This window comes from Heterodontus francisci, chromosome 13, assembly GCF_036365525.1.
Source record: "Heterodontus francisci isolate sHetFra1 chromosome 13, sHetFra1.hap1, whole genome shotgun sequence".
Classification (NCBI taxonomy): domain Eukaryota; kingdom Metazoa; phylum Chordata; class Chondrichthyes; order Heterodontiformes; family Heterodontidae; genus Heterodontus; species Heterodontus francisci.
In genome coordinates this window covers 120,304,306-120,323,851 of record NC_090383.1, presented here as the reverse complement: position 1 = coordinate 120,323,851, position 19,546 = coordinate 120,304,306, and the positions used below count along the sequence as shown (strand labels likewise).

Below are 19,546 nucleotides of genomic sequence, written 5' to 3'. Positions count from 1 at the left end.
CCCCCCATCCCCCCCACACCCCCCCCATCCTCCCTGCACCCCCCATCCCCCCACACCCCCATCCCCCCCACACCCCCCCATCCTCCCTGCACCCCCCATCCTCCCACACCCCCATCCCCCCACACCCCCCCATCCTCCCTGCACCCCCCATCCCCCCACACCCCCATCCCCCCCACACCCCCCCATCCTCCCTGCACCCCCATCCCCCCACACCCCCATTCCCCAAAACCCCCCCATCCTCCCTGCACCCCCCATCCTCCCACACCCCCATCCCCCCACACCCCCCCATCCTCCCTGCACCCCCCATCCCCCCACACCCCCCCCCATCCTCCCTGCACCCCCCATCCTCCCACACCCCCATCCCCCACACCCCCCATCCTCCCTGCACCCCCCATCCTCCCACCCTCCCATCCCCCCACACCCCCCCCATCCTCCCTGCACCCCCCATCCTCCCACACCCCCCCCCCACACCCCCCCATCCTCCCTGCAGCCCCAATCCTCCTACCCTCCCATCGCCCCCCACAGACCCCCCATCCTCCCACCCTCCCATCCCCCCCCACACACCATCCCCCATCCTCCCACCCTCCCATCCCCCCCCACAAACCACCCATCCTCCCACCCTCCCATCCCCCCACACCCCCCCATCCCCCCACACACACCCCCATCCTCCCACCCTCCCATCCCCCCCCACACACCCATTCCCCCACACACCCCCCCATCCTCCCACACCATCATCTCCCCCACACCTCCCATCCTCCCACACCCCCATCTCCCCCCACACCCACATCTTCCCACACCCCCATCCCCCCCCACACCCCCCCATCCTCCCACCCTCCCATCCCCCCCAAATCCCCATCCTCCCACACCCCCATCCCCCCCACACCCCCCATCCTCCCACACCCCCATCTCCCCCCACACCCCCATCCCCCCCCCACACCCCCATCCCCCCCCACACCCCCCATCCCCCCTGCACCCCCATCCTCCCACACCCCCATCCTCCCACACCCCCATCCCCCCACACCCCTCCATCCTCCCACCCTCCCATCCCCCCACACACACCCCCCATCTTCCCACCCTCCCATCGCCCCCCCAAACCCCCCATCCCCCTACACACACCCCCCATCCTCCCACACCCCCATCCCCCCATACCCCCCCTATCCTCCCACCCTCCCATCCTCCCTCACCCCGATCCCCCCACACCCCCCATCCTCCCACCTTCCCATCCCCCCACACCCCCCCCATCCCCCCCCCCCACACCCATCCCCCCACACCTCCCCCGATCCTCCCATCCCCCCACACACACCCACATCCCCCCCACACACCTCCATCCCCGCACACACCCCCATCTTCCCTGCACCCCCCATGCAACACCTCTCATTGCCCGACACACACTCCCCATCCCCACCCCACACACCCCCACTCCCTCCACCCACACCCCCCGACACAACCCCCACACACCCCACCACCCCCCAACACACACCCACACCCCACTACACCCCCACCCTACTCCCAACCAAAGATGACCTGGTTACTATCTGAGCTGCAAAAATAAAGAGGAATTTGGGTACAATGTGGTTTATTACTGTCAGCGCAAGGATGTCTTTGCTTCTGTTATTCAAATTCCCCTTAATAATATATTTCCTCATAGTTATATTGTCCGGTAAACGCTGAAAATGTCGTTATTTCAAAATGAGTTGGGGAAATGCAGGTTGTGAAATAAAAGTTTCTATCTTCTGGGAACAGGGTCAATGAGGAGAATCTGAGCAGCTTGGAATTGTTTCCTTTGGAGAGACTTTGGAGGAATAATGGGCTTGAAATTAGTCATTGTTGCACCCCTTATTCAGATAGAAAATAGGAGCAAAAATGACCAATTTTATAGGGCCCACACTACGTCCCAAGAACATCTGGAAGCATTCAACCACCCTGGAAGGTTTTTAGGCATCGGGGATGGCAGCTAAAACAAGCGTTAGGACCCTTGAATGTGCTGATGATGTTGTGTGAAGTAAGTTTAAAGCCCCTTGTTTGTATTTGCAAAGGGACTAATGCTGGATTCAGGCATGATTACTGCATGCTGATTGTCTGGTCTTTACCAGGATGGCAGGCGGAACTATTGGCCCATAAAAGTGTGAACCTCCTACCTGCCATATTGGAATCTTAGGAGGCCGTTTAGTGCCTGGGAGACGGGTGCTGTGCAGCCATATCTCTAGGCCCATGTCCCTTGCCTAAACGCTTATTGGAATAAGTGAGTCCTGGGGTTTATGTTTTTCTGAAGTCGCAGCACAGGTCAATGAGATGGAAATAGCAGGAGGTGGGGGTCTGCCAGAGAGGAGAAAGCTATCAAATGGATGGGTGATTGTAAATGGGTTGAGTGAGTCAGTATGAGTGCTTGTTTCAACATTAACCACAAGGGGAAAAGAATTCAGCCAGGTAAGTGAGTTGAACATGCTCATCCTTGTGTTCATATCTCTCCACCTCACCCCACCCTATCTCTAGAACATTCTCCAAACCCCCAAGAGCTCTGCACTCTTCCAATTCTGACTGACTTCTTGTGCATCCCCCACTTCCTTCATTCCACCATTTTAGCAGGTGGCCATAAGCTCTGGAATTCCATCCCTAAAGCTCTCTGCCTCACTACCTTCATTGGGATACACCTTAAAATCAACTTAACGCTGTCTTCATGTCTCCTTACGTGGCTCTATGTCAAATGTTGTCTAATAATGCATCTATGAAATGCCTTGGGACTTTTTATTACATTAAAGGCCCCAGAAACTCAAATTGTTGTTGATTTTGATTGGATAGCATTCCAGCCCAAAATTGGAATTGGGCAGCACAAAGAGGTTAGGCAAGTCGAGAAGCTGTGGAGCTCAGCTTCTCCAAGTATCGTCTGACTGGATTAATCACAGGCAAGGAGAGCTAGCAAATCCAAACTTCTGGTTAAAAAACAAGTGGAGCAGTTAGTGAGCGTGAGTGAATAAATGGGAGCAGTGGGAACAGCAACAATCAGTAAGTTAATGGAACATTGGGCACTGAATGAAATTTAGAGCCATGGGCACACAAAAATAAATCAGTGAAACAGTGGATCTGTCAATAGATGAATGGATTAATGGAGGAACGTTAATAAATCCATCAAGAATGGGCATGCCAACAACTCAATAAATTAAGGGAGCAGTTGGGCAGCAGTGAATAAATTTCCCTTCTTACCGTTACTGCCAGTGTTTCCTGCCCCTGTAGCTGTGAACTGACGTTCACTGGTTTCACCAGGCACTTACTTTTCAAAGCACTGTGAGAGACTATCATATATTTGCTGACTTGAAGGGCAAGTTAAAAACACTAAAGACGATTTCAGTTAAGAAAGAGACTTTTAGTTTGCTGTGGCACTTAACAAATAATTTATATTTGCATAGTATAATCAGTTTAAGTTCTTATAAAGATGCTCGCTGTTTAAATTTCACTGCTGGCTGAGAGACACATCCCACATCATCACCTAGTCATGGATCATGCAACCACATCACACGGGCAACACTTTAGAATGGAGAATTCCCATTGTGAATCTTTACATTTGTTAACATTCAAGTGTTACTAAAAATTCTGCCAAGAAGGAGTTCAATGTGTACAGATTCAGCCTTGTTAAGAATATGCAACTCAATCTCCTTTGACGTGCACAAGTGGGACAGAATTTAAGGGGACCCCAGGAGACTGGCTAGGGGCCGGGGCCGGGGGTGGGGGTGGGGGTGGGGGTGGGGGTGGGGGGGCCCATGGGATAGCGATGGAAGGCAGGGGCAGAGGGCCTGTTGCCTTCCCATTGCATTGCAATTAAGTCAGGGGCAGCAAAGGCCGAAGATGGCCTTCCAGCCCAGAGGCCAATTGAGGCCGTTAAGTGGCCAATTAATAGCTAATTAAGGGACTCTTCCCACCACCGCAAGGGGGGCGGGGGAGGGGGGGATAGTAGGGAGCCTCTGCCACACAGCAAAGTCACCAATTAAAACAAGGCAGCCTCCCTATGGACTTGGGGCGGGGCTTCCTCTGTGACCAATCTGGGGCCCACAGAGGGCCCCTAGTAGCAAAAGCTGCCCCTCTGCGAACACCCCACCCCACCCTCAATGACCACTCTCCACCCACATTGCCAGGGCCTGCCAGACATGCCTTTTCAGCCATTGTCGGGATCCCCGTCAGCTTCACAAAATTCAGCCCGTGGAATTAAGATCAACTACAGTCTTCAGGTGAAACGGGGTTAGAGGCAAAGGGGACGATAAGACCAGAATACACAGAACAACTTTGGTCTCTATTTGAAAGTTTTATTCTTTATTTTGTTTTTTTTCATTATAAATTCCTGCGTCCGCATTTCTAATGGAAACTGTCCATGTAAACTTGTAACGCTGTAATTACACCCTCCTACCTGTAGCAGTGTGCATATGAGAATTTATAATGGTAAAATGGACAGAAAATGCATGTTAATTTTTCAATATAGATTGATATATAAATGGATATACATAAATACTCATTCATTGCATCTCACTGAGTGGTGTACAAAACACCCCATACAAATAAAACATATTAAGAAAATATTCCAATCTGTCTTTCTTGGATTCAAAGGAATGACCACACACTCCTTTATAATAAACTCCACCCACCATAGTTCTGCCCACTCAATTCTTTTATGGTCCTTTGTAACTTCTTGTTTCCATCTGCACAACCGATTCTGCATCCTAACTCAGTGCCATCTGCAAACTTGGATATGCAACTCTCTATTCCTCGATCCAAATCACAAATATATATGCTGAAAAGCCGAGTCCCTAGTACCAATCCCTTGTCACCACTTGTCACACCCTACTCATACGAGTACCTATCACTGTTTCCTATCTCCCAACCAATTACCAACCCAGGCCACACAGGATATACAGCACAGAGACAGGCCATTTGGCCCATCCAGTTCATGCAGGTATTTATGCTCTATTCAAACCTCCTTCCGTCTTTCCTCATTTAACTCTGTCAGCATAACCCTGTATTCCCTTCTCCCTCATATCCTTGTCTAGTTTTCCCTTAAATGCATCTATACTATTTGGTTCAACCACTCTCTGTGGTAGTCAGTCCAACATTCACCACTCTCTGGGTAAGGCAGATTCTTCTGAATTCCCTATTGGATTTCTTGGTGACTATATCTTAGATTTATGTCCTCCAGTTTTCTCTTCCTACAAGTGGAAGCAATCTCTCTGTGCTTATCAAAATCTTTCATAATTTTAAAGATCGATATTAGGTCACTCCTCAGCCTTCTCTTTTCAAGAGGAAAGAGACCCAGCCTGTTTATCCTCTCCTGGTAGGTATAACTCCACATTTCTGATATCATCCTTGTAAATCATTTCTGAACTCTCTACAGTGCCTCTATATCTTTTTTTATAACATGGCGACCAGAACGGCTGTAAGCAGTACTCCAAGTCTGACCAAGTTTCGACACAAGTTTCGTATAACTTTACGTCTCAATTCTATCCCTCTAGAAATAAACCATGGTGCCTGGCTTGCTTTTATAGCTTTGTCAATCTGTGTTACTAGTTTTAATAATTTGTGTATTTGTACTCTCAGACCCCTTCACTCCTCGACCCCATTGAGACACTTATTTTCTAAGTAATATGTAATCGCCTTATTTTTCTTACCAAAATGTAATATCTCACATTTACCTATGTTGAAATTCATTTGCTAATTATATGCCCATTCTGAAAGTTTATTAATGTCTTCTTGTAATTTGTTGCAGTCCTCCTGATTACTATTTCCCCCAACTTGGTGTCAACACAAATTTAGAAATAGTGTCACAATGTTGCCTTTAATTCCACATGTTCTGATTTTTGATAATCTGTGTGGAACCTGATCAAATGCTTTTCTGGAAATCCATACTGTCAATATCCATAGACACTGCCTATTCATCATGATAGTGACCTCCCAAACACATTCAACTAGTTTAGCCAGACATGACGACCCTTCTCAAATTCATGCTGATTCTTCGATCAGCTCATACTTACCCAAATGCTCAGTCACTCTGTCTCTGATGATATATTCGAATAACTTCCCGCAAGTGGCATTAAGGTCACAGGTCTGCAATGACTTGGTTTCTGCCTCCCTCCCTTCTTAAAATACAGAATGACATTTGCAATTTTTCAGCCGAAGGACATAATTTCGATTTGAGAGTGCTTTGGAAAATTATGACAAACACATATGCAATTTCCGCACCACCTTCTTTTGATATCCTGGCATGGAAACCATCAGGTCCTGGAGATTGTCTATCTTAAATGTCAACATTTACTCCATTGTATTTTTTCACATGTATTGATCCATGTATCAAATCTGAACAGCTACAAAGTTTTTGTTTATCTTTTTTTTTATTCATTCATGGGATGTGGGCGTCGCTGGCCAGGCCAGCATTTATTGCCCATCCCTAATTGCCCTTGAGAAGGTGGTGGTGAGCTGCCTTCTTGAACCGCTGCAGTCCATGTGAGGTAGGTACACCCACAGTGCCGTTAAGAAGGGAGTTCCAGGATTTTGACCCAGCGACAGTGAAGGAACGGCGATATAGTTCCAAGTCAGGATGGTGTGTGACTTGGAGGGGAACTTGCAGGTGGTGGTGTTCCCATGTATTTGCTGCCCTTGTCCTTCTAATTGGTAGAGGTCGCGGGTTTTAAGGTGCTATCGAAGGAGCCTTGGTGCATCGCTGCAGTGCATCTTGTAGATGGTACACACTGCTGCCACTGTGCGTCGGTGGTGGAGGGAGTGAATGTTTGTAGATGGGGTGCCAATCAAGCGGGCCGCTTTGTCCTGGATGGTGTTGAGCTTCTTGAGTGTTGTTGGAGCTGCACCCATCCAGGCTAGTGGAGAGTATTCCATCACACTCCTGACTTGTGCCTTGTAGATGGTGGACAAGCTTTGGGGAGTCAGGAGGTGAGTTACTCGCCACAGGATTCCTAACCTCTGACCTGCTCTTGTAGCCACGGTATTTATATGGCTACTCCAGTTCAGTTTTCGGTCAATGGTAGCCCCTAAGATGTTGATAGTGGGGGTTTCAGCAATGGTAATGCCATTGAATGTCAAGGGGAGATGGTTAGATTCTCTTTTGTTGGAGATGGTCATTGCCTGGCACTTGTGTGGCGCGAATGTTACTTGCCACTTATCAGCCCAAGCCTGGATATTGCCCAGGTCTTGCTGCATTTCTACACGGACTGCTTCGGTATCTGAGGAGTTGCGAATGGTGCTGAACATCAGCGAACATCCCCACTTCTGATCTTATGATTGAAGGAAGGTCATTGATGAAGCAGCTGAAGATGGTTGGGCCTAGGACACTACCCTGAGGAACTGCTGCAGTGATGTCCTGGAGCTCAGATGATTGACCTCCAACAACCACAACCATCTTCCTTTGCGCTAGGTATGACTCCAACCAGCGGAGAGTTTTCCCCTGATTCCCATTGACTCCAGTTTTGCTAGGGCTCCTTGATGCCATACTCGGTCAAATGCTGCCTTGATGTCAAGGGCAGTCACTCTCACCTCACCTCTTGAGTTCAGCTCTTTTGTCCATGTTTGAACCAAGGCTGTAATGAGGTCAGGAGCTGAGTGGCCCTGGTGGAACCCAAACTGAGCATCACTGAGCAGGTTGTTGCTAAGCAAGTGCCGCTTGATTGCACTGTTGATGACACCTTCCATCACTTTACTGATGATTGAGAGTAGGCTGATGGGGCGGTAGTTGGCCGGGTTGGATTTGTCCTGCTTTTTGTGTACAGGACATACCTGGGCAATTTTCCACATTGCAGGGTAGTTGCCAGTGTTGTAGCTGTACTGGAACAGCTTGGCTAGGGGCGCGGCAAGTTCTGGAGCACAGGCCTTCAGTACTATTGCCGGAATATTGTCAGGGCCCATAGCCTTTGCAGTATCCAGTGCCTTCAGTTGTTTCTTGATATCACGTGGAGTGAATCGAATTGACTGAGGTTTGGCATCTGTGATGCTGGGGACTTCAGGAGGAGGCCGAGATGGATCATCAACTCGGCACTTCTGGCTGAAGATTGTTGCAAATGCTTCAGCCTTATCTTTCGCACTGATGTGCTGGGCTCCCCCATCATTGAGGATGGGGATATTTGTGGAGCCACCTCCTCCAATCTGTTGTTTAATTGTCCACCACCATTCACGGCTGGATGTGGCAGGACTGCAGAGCTTAGATCTGATCCGTTGGTTATGGGATCGCTTAGCTCTGTCTATCGCATGCTGCTTACGCAGTTTGGCATGCAAGTAGTCCTGGGTTGTAGCTTCACCAGGTTGACACCTCATTTTGTGGTATGCCTGGTGCTGTTCCTGGCATGCCCTCCTGTACTCTTCATTGAACCAGGGTTGGTCTCCTGGCTTGATGGTAATGGTAGAGTGGGGGATATGCCGGGCCATGAGGTTACAGATTATGGTTGAGTACAATTCTGCTGCTGCTGATGGCCCACAGCGCCTCATGGATGCCCAGTTTTACATTGCTAGATCCGTTCGAAATCTATCCCATTCAGCACGGTGATAGTGCCACACAACACGATGGACGGTATCCTCAATGTGAAGGCGGGACTTCGTCTCCACAAGGACTGTGCGGTGGTCACTCCTACCAATACTGTCATGGACAGATGCATCCGCGGCAGGCAGATTGGTGAGGACGAGGTCGAGTATGTTCTTCCCTCGTGTTGGTTCCCCCACCACCTGCCGCAGACCCAGTTTAGCAGCCATGTCCTTTAGGACTCGGCCAGCTCGGTCAGTAGTGGTGCTACTGAGCCACTCATGGTGATGGACATTGAAGTCCCCCACCCAGAGTACATTTTGTGCCCTTGCCACCCTCAGTGCTTCCTCCAAGTGGTGTTCAACATGGAGGAGTACTGAGTCATCAGCTGAGGGAGGGCGGTAGGTGGTAATCAGTAGCAGGTTACCTTGCCCATATTTTAACCTGATGCCATGAGACTTCATGAGGTCCGGAGTCGATGTTGAGGACTCCCAGGGCAACTCCCTCCCTACTGTATACCACTGTGCCACCACCTCTGCTGGGTCTGTCTTGCCGGTGGGACAGGACATACCCGGGGATGGTGATGGCAGTGTCTGGGACATTGTCTGTTAGTTATGATTCCGTGAGTATGACTATGTCAGGCTGTTGCTTGACTAGTCTGTGGGACAGCTCTCCCAACTTTGGCACAAACCCCCAGATGTTAGTAAGGATAACTTTGCAGGGTCGACAGGGCTGGGTTTGCCGTTGTCGTTTCCGGTGCCTAGGTTGATGCCGGGTGGTCCGTCCGGTTTCATTCCTTTTTATTGACTTTGTAGCAGTTAGATACAACTGAGTGGCTTGCTAGGCCATTTCAGAGGGCATGTAAGAGTTAACCACATTGCTGTGGGTCTGGAGTCACATATAGGCCAGACCAGGTAAGGAGAGCAGATTTCCTTCCCTAAAGGACATTAGTGAACCAGATGGGTTTTTACAACAATCAACAATGGTTTCATGGCCATTATTAGACTAGTTTTTAATTCCAGATTTTTATTAAGTTCAAATTCCACCTTCTGCTGTGGTGGGATTTGAACCCATGTCCCCAGAGGAATACCCTGGGTCTCTGGGTTACTAGTCCAGTGATAATACCACTACGCCACCACCGACCCTCAAGTCTGCCATTTCCTTATTACGTCTTTTGCCTGCATCTGTCTTTATTGGGCCCACATTCTCTCTAAGCCACTCTTTTTCTCTTAAATATATTTACAAAAACATTTGCCTTACAGTCACAGATTCATAAAGCTATTTGTGGCATAGAAGGAGGCCATTCAGCCCATCGAGTCCATTCCGGCTCTCTGTAGAGCAATCCAGTCAGTCCCATTCCCCGCTCTACCGCTAATCCTGCAAGTTTATTTCCCCCATGTGCCCATCCAATTTCCTTTTGAAATCATTGATCGTCTCTGCTTCCACCACCTTCGTAGGCAGGAAGTTCCAGGTCATTGCCACTCGCTGTGTAAAAAATGTTCCTCACATCCCACTCGCATCTCTTGCCCAAAACCTTAAACCTGTGTCCCTTAGTCCTTGTATCATCAACTAATTGGAACAGTTTCTCTTGGTCTACCTTACCTAGAACTGTCATAATCTTGTACAACTCTATCAAATCCCCTCTCAACTCCTCTGCTCCAAGGAGAACAGCTTTGATATTCTTCACAAGTTTTTTCTGTCTTCCTTTTTTCACCTATTTACTTTCTCTGTATCCCATTGTTGCTTTTATCTCCTTTATTTCCACTTTGCCTTGCATTTTTGTCAGCCTTTTCTTTTAGCTTATTATTGGCCTTGACTTCACAAGCAGTGCCAGTCTGCCTCACCCAAGTGACTTTGTTCATGAGTCTGCATAGTGGTTCTTGCTGGCTTCTCAACCTTGAAGAGCAAAGCAGTTGACCTGAATGATCTTCACCCCCCAGCAGTCACTCTACTGACCCAGAGTAAGATAACTTGGCTGCGTGGCTCAGTGTCATATCAGACGGTGTAAATTCCCAGTGAAGTATGAGAAAGCCCAAACTATCTCAATTCTTAAACATAAATATCTGTCTACAAAACACCTGCCTCAAACTCATCACCCATAATCAATAAATTAAACTCAAAAACATAATTGTAAGAAACTAAACCCAGATTGGGTGACTAAACTCTGGGCATTTACTTACCCACTGCCACACAGAGGGTCAGAGTCAGGGTTGAGAGCGTCAGGCCAAACATTTCAAACAAACTTATTTTCTGAAGTTTAAGTTCTTGTTCATTCACACACTGTATAAGTTACTGCTGATGTTTCAGCGATGGCTGAATTTCACTCAACTTCCGACACGATTGTCACAGCTCGAATACAAACCACATAAAGAGGAAGGAATAACAAGAGTAAGTGGGCTGTGCTTTGAAAAAAATACTGAAATATATTCACACATCACCAAACAAGCAACCAAACTAGTTTGTACCAATCACCTTTAAAAGCCGTTTCTCTTGAACACAGTGACTCTTGCTTGAGTCGAGATCCATAGGCACTGATAGTCTTTCATTAAATTCACCTTTGCATCCGCACACAATCTCCAGCACCAAAAAGGGATCAGGCACAGATGCACTGGTTGATTTTCCTCACCTGGCCCAAAGGTACTGAAGCTAACTATAGTGCTCATCATGCTCCTGAAGGGGATCAGTGCACTCAGCTTAGTCCAAAGACTGAGCGTAGAAACACAAGAACACAAGAAATAGGAGCAGGAGTAGACCACATGGCCCATCAAGCCTGCTCCACTATTCGATACGATCATGGCTGATCTTAGGCTTCAACTCCACTTTCCTGCCCACTCATCACATCCCGTGATTCCCTGTGAGACCAGAAATCCGTCTATCCCAGCCTTAAATGGGGCAGAGAATTCCAACAATTCACCACCCTTTAAGTGTAGTAATTTCTCCTCATCTCAGTCCTGAATGATCAACCCCTTAATCTGAGACTGTGTTTTAGATTCCCTGACCCGTGGGAACAATCTCTCAGCTTTTACCCTATCAAGCCCTTTCAGAATCTTGTATGTCTCAATTAGATCGCCTCTCATTCTTCTAAACTCCAGAGAATATAGGCCCAATTCACTCAGCCTCTCATCATCGAACAACCCCTCATCCCTGCACTGCCTCCAGTACAAGTATATACTTTCTTAAATGTGGAGACCAAAACTGCACACAGTATTTCAGATGTAGTCTCACCAAAGCCCTGTACAATTTTTGTAAGAATTCTTTATTCCTGTACTCCAATCCCCTTGCAATAAAGGCTAACATGCTATTTGCATTCCGAATAGCCTGCTGCACCTGCATGTTAACTTTGTGCATTCCTTGTACGAGAACCCCCAAGTTTCTCTGAATGTCAACACTTACCAGTTTCGCACCTTTTAAAAAGCTTTCCCAGTCAGTCAGTCTGAGTTCCATCAGGTAGTGAGCACTCACTATCAGGGCATCTGGTCAATCATGTTCAATTAACCCAGCATCTGTGTACAGGCCATACTCAAGAGAAGAGATAGATTCTTGCACCTGTCTTTTTTTTTATTCATTCATGGGATGTGGGCATCACAGATTAGGTCAGCATTTATTGCCCTGATTTGATACAACTAAGTGGCTTGCTAGACCATTTCAGAGGACATTTCAGAGTCAACCACATGGCTGTGGGTCTGGAGTCACATGTAGGCCAGATCAGGTAAGGACAGCAGATTTCCTTCCCTAAAGGACATCAGTGAACCAGATGGGTTTTTATGACAATCGACAATGGCCATCATTAGGCTAGCTTTTAATTCCAGATTTATTAATTGAATTCTGGCTGTAAAAGGCTTTGGGAAGTCCTGTGGATGTGAAAGGTGCTATAGAAATGCAAGTCTTTCTTTATTGGCTCCTTATACTGGCAGCTGTCTTCCAGACTTACAACTTTTGTGAGACATACACCAATGTTATCAGAAGAGTTTGATTGTGACCCAATTATAGATGATAATGATCTATATGAGGGACCCAGATCTGTTCCTGTTGGAAATCATTAAGGAAGCAGTGAAAGAGGAAGTTAAATCTAAATAATACCACATTAGCTAATTTTTAGATTGACTGTTGCTAAAAGACTGGCTTTGTTTGTGGGTTTGATGACATGTACATTTAATTTTAACATAGCAGGGGCTGACACCCAGCACTGGGGATTTTCTGATCTCAGTTGGGTTGTGGATAGAAAAATTTAAGGAAGACACTTGAAAAAAAAAACGCATATCATTGCAGTCAGTCTGGTAAAAGATGTCACAAATAAGAGAGAAGTACAAGAACAAACGGGTTTGAAAGAGTTCCTCTTTTTACCTACATTTTCACAATTCTAATGCAAAGGAAATTGTGAGGTTGTAACTTGGACATACTTAGGCCGCCTTCTTCCACTTCTATAATATTGCCTGTCTCTATCCCTGTCCATCTGCTGCTGAAACCCTCACCCGTGCTTTTGTTACCTACAGACACAACTGCTCTCCTGGCTGCTCTCACATCTTCCACCCTCCATAAATTTGAACTCATCCAAAATTCTGATGCCTGTATCCTAACTCACACAAAGTCCCATTGACCCATCACCAATTTTCAGCTGATCAGAGAGAGTCAGCATGGATTTGTAAAGGGTAGGTCATACCTGATGAATCTGATTGAATTTTTTGAAGAGGTGACTAAAGTAATGGACAGGGGAATATCTATGGATATTATTTATATGGACTTTCATATGGCATTTGATAAGCAACACGCCAAGGTTCCTTAGAGAGCACCTTCCAAACCCGTAACCTCTACCACATTGAAGGACAAGGGCAGCTGATGCATAGGAACACCGCCACCTGCAAGTTCCCCTCCAAGTCACACACCATCCTGACTTGGAATTACATCACCGTTCCTTCACAGTCACTGGGTCAAAAGCCTAGAACTCCCTTCCTAACAGCACTGTGGGTGTACCTACCCCACATGGACTGCAGCGGTTCAAGAAGGCAGTTCACCACCACCTTCTCAAGGGTAATTAGGGATGGACAATAAATGCTGGCCTGGCCAGTGATGCCCACATCCCATGAACAAATTAAAAATAAATTAGAGGAACAAATCAGCAGGGAAATCACAGTAATGTGCAAGAACCAGAGTGGTGATATTAGGGGACTTTAATTTAAAGGCCTACTCAAGTCGGGAAAAAGAACTCAACCTGAACTCGACCGAACCACAGCGGACACGAGCCCAACACGCCCCAAGTCCCTCCGATTTTGCCCCGAGCCCGACCCGACCCGAGACTGACCCCAACTCAACCCGACCCGAGCCCGACCCGACCATCCCTTTACTTACCTTCCAACTCGGAACCTCCAGGAAGCTGCAGCGCATGCGTGATGACATCATAGTGACGTCACGTGCTCACTGCGCAGACTCAGTTTCATCCCGGTCTCCCAGCTCAGTAAAGTTTTTTAATTTCAGTACTTACCAGCAGAGCACTTGGTGTGTGTGTTGGCATGACCCGACCAGGGCCCAACCTGGGCAACCCAAACCTGAAAGACGGACCCGGAAGAGGAGCCCGTCCCAACCCGAACCCGACACATGTCGTCGGGTGCTGTCGGGTTCGAGTCAAGTAGCAGGCCTTTACTTTAATTAACCAAATATCAAATATGGATAGTTTGAGAGCAAAGGGTAAGGGGACAAATTTTTAAAATGTATTCAGGAGAACTTCCTTGATCAGTATGTTCTCAATCACACTAGAAAAGAGGCATTGCTGGATCTGGTGCTGGGAATGAGGTGGGTCAAGTGTCTGTAGGGGAGCACTTGGGTAAGGGTGATCATTGCATCAGTATTCACCAAGGAGAAGGACTTGGTGGATGATGAGCCGAGGGAAGGGAGTGCAGATAGTCTCAGTCATCTCGTTACCAAAAAGGAGGAGGTGTTGGGTGTCTTGCAGAGCATTAAGGTAGATAAGTCCCCAGGGCCTGATGGGATCTACCCCAGAATACTGAGGGAGGCAAGGGAAGAAATTGCTGGGGCCTTGACAGAAATCTTTGCATCCTCATTGGCTACAGGTGAGGTCCCAGAGGACTGGAGAATAGCCAATGTTGTTCCTTTGTTTAAGAAGGGTGGTAAAGATAATCCAGGAAATTATAGGCCGGTGAGCCTTACGTCAGTGGTAGGGAAACTATTAGAGAGGATTCTTCGGGACAGGATTTACTCCCATTTGGAAACAAATGGACTTATTAGCGAGAGACAGCATGGTTTTGTGAAGGGGAGGTCGTGTCTTACTAATTTGATTGAGTTTTTTGAGGAAGTGACGAAGATGATTGATGAAGGAAGGGCAGTGGATGTTGTCTATATGGACTTTAGTAAAGCCTTTGACAAGGTCCCGCATGGCAGACTGGTGCAAAAGGTGAAGTCACACGGGATCAGAGGTGAGCTGGCAAGATGGATACAGAACTGGCTCAGTCACAGAAGACAGAGGGTAACAGTGGATGGGTGTTTTTCTGAATGGAGGGATGTGACTAGTGGTGTTCCGCAGGGATCAGTGCTGGGACCTTTGCTGTTTGTAGTATATATAAATGATTTGGAGGACAATGTAGCTGGTCTGATTAGTAAGTTTGCGGACGACACAAAGGTTGGTGGAGTTGCGGATAATGATGAGGATTCTCAGAGGATACTGCAGGATATAGATCGGTTGGAGACCTGGGCGGAGAAATGGCAGATGGAGTTTAATCCAGACAAATGTGAGGTAATGCATTTTGGAAGGTCTAATGCAGGTGGGAGGTATACAGTAAATGGCAGAACCCTTAGGAGTATTGACAGGCAGAGAGATCTGGGTGTACAGGTCCACAGGTCACTGAAAGTGGCAACGCAGGTGGATAAGGTAGCCAAGAAGGCATACGGCATGCTTGCCTTCATCGGTCGGGGCATAGAGTATAAAAATTGGCAAGTCATGTTGCAGCTGTACAGAACCTTAGTTAGGCCACACTTAGAATATTGTGTGCAATTCTGGTCGCCACACTACCAGAAGGACGTGGAGGCTTTGGAGAGGGTACAGAGGATGTTTACCAGGATGTTGCCTGGTCTGGAGGGCATTAGCTATGAGGAGAGGTTGGAAAAACTGGGATTGTTTTCACTGGAACGACGGAGGTGGAGGAGCGACATGATAGAGGTTTACAAAGTTATGAGTGGCATGGACAGAGTGGATAGTCAGAAGCTTTTTCCCAGGGTGGAAGAGTCAGTTTCTAGGGGATATAGGTTTAAGGTGAGAGGGGCAAAGTTTACAGGGGATGTGCGAGGCAAGTTTTTTACACAGAGGGTGGTGAATGCCTGGAACTTGCTGCCAGGGGAGGTGGTGGAGGCAAATACAATAGCGACGTTTAAGAGGCATCTTGACAAATAAATGAAGAGGAAGGGAATAGAGAAATATAGGCCCCGGAAGTGTAGAAGGTGTTAGTTTAGGCAGGCATCAAGATCGGCGTAGGCTTGGAGGGCCGAATGGCCTGTTCCTGTGCTGTACTGTTCTTTGTTCTTTGTAACATAAAGTTTAAACTAGTAATGCAGAAAATCAAGGAACCAAATAAGGTAGAATGTCTAGAGTGGAAGAGGACTAATTTCAATGCATTGAAAAGGGATTTAGTCCGAATAGAATGGAACCAAAGACTGACAGGAGCAACTGTATTGGAACAATGGGTTATCTTCAAGGAAGAGGTGCTTCAGGTACAGGCTAGGTACATTCCAACAGGGGTGAAAGGTAAGGGAACTAATAACAGGACTCCTTCGATGATGAGGGATAGAGATAATGATGAAACAAAAAAAAAGAGGGTGTTTGCTGCATGTCAGGTGAAATCATGAAGTGAGAACCAGGCCATATACAATAAGTTGAGAGGGGAGGTGAAGAGGAAAATGAGACTGACAAAATGAACACATGAAAATAGAATGGCAGTCAACATAAAAGGGAACCCGATGTAAATAGTAAGCAAGTAATAAGAGGTGGAGTAGGGTCTATTAAGGACAAAGAGGGTAATATATGCTTCGAGGTGCAGGACAAGGCTAATATACGTAATGAATACTTTGTATTAGTGTTCACCAAGAAAATAGAAGCTGACAAAATATCAGTGGAAGCAGAGCGAGTAGAGGCAATGAATAGGGTAAAAATTGAAAGGGGGGGATGTACTGGAAAGGCTGGCTATGCTTAGGGTAGATAAGTCACCTGGTCCAGATGGCTTGCATCCAGGTTGCTAAAGGAAGTGGGGATGGAGATAGTGGAAGGCCTTTTCATAATCTTCCAATCTTCCCTGGATATGGGAGAGGTGCCAGAGGATTGGAGAGTGGAAAATGTGACACCCTTATTCAAGACAGGGTGTAAGGACAGTCCTAGTAACTACAGGCCGGTTAGTTTAATATCAGTGATGAGTAAGGTTTTAGAAACAATAATCAGTGAAAATATCAGCAGACACATGGAGAGGTTCAAATTAATTAAGGAGAACCAACAGGATTTGTAAAAGGCAGATTATGCTTGACTAATCTAATTGAATTTTTGATGAAGTAACAGAGAAGGTTGATGAAGGGAATGCGGTGGATGTTGTTTATATGGATTTGAAGAATGCATTGGATAAGGTACCACATAAAAGGCTGGTTAACAAAATTGAAGCTCATGGAATAGAAGGGCCAGTGTACAATTAATTTTAAAAATTGGTGTAAGGACAGAAAGCAGCAAGTCATCGTAAATAGCTGTTTTTCAGACTGGTGGATGATAAACAGTGGTATTCCTCAACGGTCAGTGCTGGACCACTGTTTTTTTTTGCTATATATAAATGATTTGGATCTTGGAATACAGACTAGAATCTCAAAATTTACCAATGACATCAAACTTGGTAATGCAGCAAACAGTGAGGATGATGTGAACTGGCTGCAACAGGACACAGATAGGCTAGCAGAATGGGCAGAGAGGTGGCAGATGGAATTTAATACTGACAAATGTGAAGTGATGCATTTTGGCAGAAGGAATAGGGAGAGGCAAGATAAACTTAATGGCACAGTTCTAAAAAGTGTGCAGGAACAGAGGGGCCTGGGGGTGCATGTGCATATATCTTTGAAGGTGGCAGGTCATATTGAGAGTGTGGTTAGTAAAGTATATGTGATCTCGAGCTTCATAAACAGAGACATAGAGTACAAAAGCAGAGAAGTTATGTTGAATCTTTATGAAGCTCTGGTTAAACCCCAACTGGAGTATTGTGTTCAATTCTAGTCACCACACTTCAGGAAGGACGTGAGGGTACTTGAGAGCGTGCAGAGGAGATTTACTAGAATGGTTCCAGGGATGGAGGATTTTAGTTACAAGGTTAATTTGGAAAAGCTGGATTTGTTCTCCTTAGGACAAAGGAGATTGAGGGGAAAATTAATAGAGGTAACAGATTACGACAGGTTTAGATAGGTTAGACAGGAAAAACTGCTCCCATTAACTAATGGTAAAAGGACTAGGGGACACAGATTAAACATTTTGTGCAAAATATGCAGGGGGAATGTGAGGAAGAACTTTTTTACACAGCGGGTGGTAATGACCTGGAACTTGCTGCCCACAAGGGTGGTGGATGTGGAGACGAGGAAGTTGGATGGTCACCTGAGAGAAATAGACTTGCAGGGCTAGGAGGATCGAGCGGGGGAGTGGGACTGACAGGATAGCTCTGTGGAGAGCCAGCATGGACTCCCTGGACTGAATGGCCTCCTGCTGTGCCATAAATAACTAAGATTGAGGGATATATATTGACCAGGACACCAGGGAGAACTCCTGTGCTTTTCCTCAAAGTGGCACCATGGGATCTTTTATATCCAGCTGAACAAGCAGATGGGGCCCTGGTTTAACTTCTCATCAGAAAGACAGTACTGCTGACACTGCAGCATTCCCTTAATTTTAGTGCTGAAGCTCCGAGTAGGACATGAACCTGGGACTTTATAACTCAGATATAACAGTGCTAACAACTGACATTCGGAGCAAATGGAAGTGTTGGTTTCCTCTTTCTGTGTGTTGCTGCTTTTAGTCTGATTTGTGATGATTTGTTGTGTGATTTCCTCTGAATTATCATCCATTTTGGGATGTTAAACAGAGTAAATTGAGTTCTCGAGGGTTACTGCCTCAAATCTACTGGTACAAAACTGCACCTGAATTATCTTCCCAAAAACCATCAGTCCCTTTCTGGTCTGTCAGGAGCCTGTCTCATACAAATGACTAAACCCTCTGATCCATTTTCCCCAAACCTTTGTCCCAAGTACTTACCACCACTATGTAAGTGACAGTAGGAGATGCAGGAAGGTATCCCTGAGTGAATAGTGTATTGAGGAGGCCAGTTAATGTACAGTTATTGAAGGTTGATGTTACTTTGCCAGCATATTGGTGTCTTTAGTATTTCAATGTTTGTCAGAAATTATGATATTAGTTTGACTGATCTACTTTGTATTAGTGCCATGAGCTTCCCAATGGGAATTCCCAATGAGAATCCTATTACGCTATTGAGGAGGATATGGAAACAAGGTTAGAATTGGGGTATTCACAGTCAGAATGACCCTTCCCTACACTTGTTGGCCGGGGGCTGCAAGAAATACAGAGTCTGTTCCAAACTGTTGCATAGCTTATGAACTAAAGTAACCTGAGCTCAGACACTGTTGGATTGCTTGTAAACTAAAGTAACCTGAGTTCAGACACTGGCCTGTGCTGGTAAAAACCAGTTTGAACGAATTAATTTATGTGACAGACAAGGGAGAGTTCACAGGAATAGAGCCTTATTTGGACACGGTGTGATACCGGAGTCTTTGGGCCTGGGCCAATAAGGAGAAGATACGAACGAGGTGAGCAGGCCTAAACCAACAGGAAAGAGACAGCACAGTTTTGAAGAGATAAGAAGGAGAATAAGTATGGAGAATCTCAGGCATAGAGCCAGTGAGAAACTCCGGAGACCAACCATCGCGGAAGTGGAAGACCTTGCATGAGCAAAGCGTCGATGACGTAAAAGAGAGAGAGAACGGAACGCCTGTCCAGCATCAGCTCTCCCC

At 46.7% G+C, this 19,546-nt stretch overlaps 2 protein-coding genes across 5 annotated transcripts in view; one reads left to right on the top strand and one right to left on the bottom strand.

Annotated features, from left to right (window-relative positions):
* Positions 1-10,865, bottom strand: part of LOC137376657 (uncharacterized) — an 86,570-nt gene extending 75,705 nt beyond the window's left edge. For all 3 annotated transcript variants that reach the window (XM_068045623.1, XM_068045626.1, XM_068045624.1), the window contains exon 1: positions 10,681-10,865. In XM_068045623.1, the coding sequence (XP_067901724.1) occupies positions 10,681-10,732 (52 nt within the window). In that variant the 5' untranslated portion in view covers positions 10,733-10,865. The remainder of the gene's footprint in view (positions 1-10,680) is intronic.
* Positions 1-19,546, top strand: part of LOC137376658 (uncharacterized) — a 144,850-nt gene that overhangs the window by 57,089 nt on the left and 68,215 nt on the right. The gene's annotated exons all lie outside the window — the stretch shown is intronic.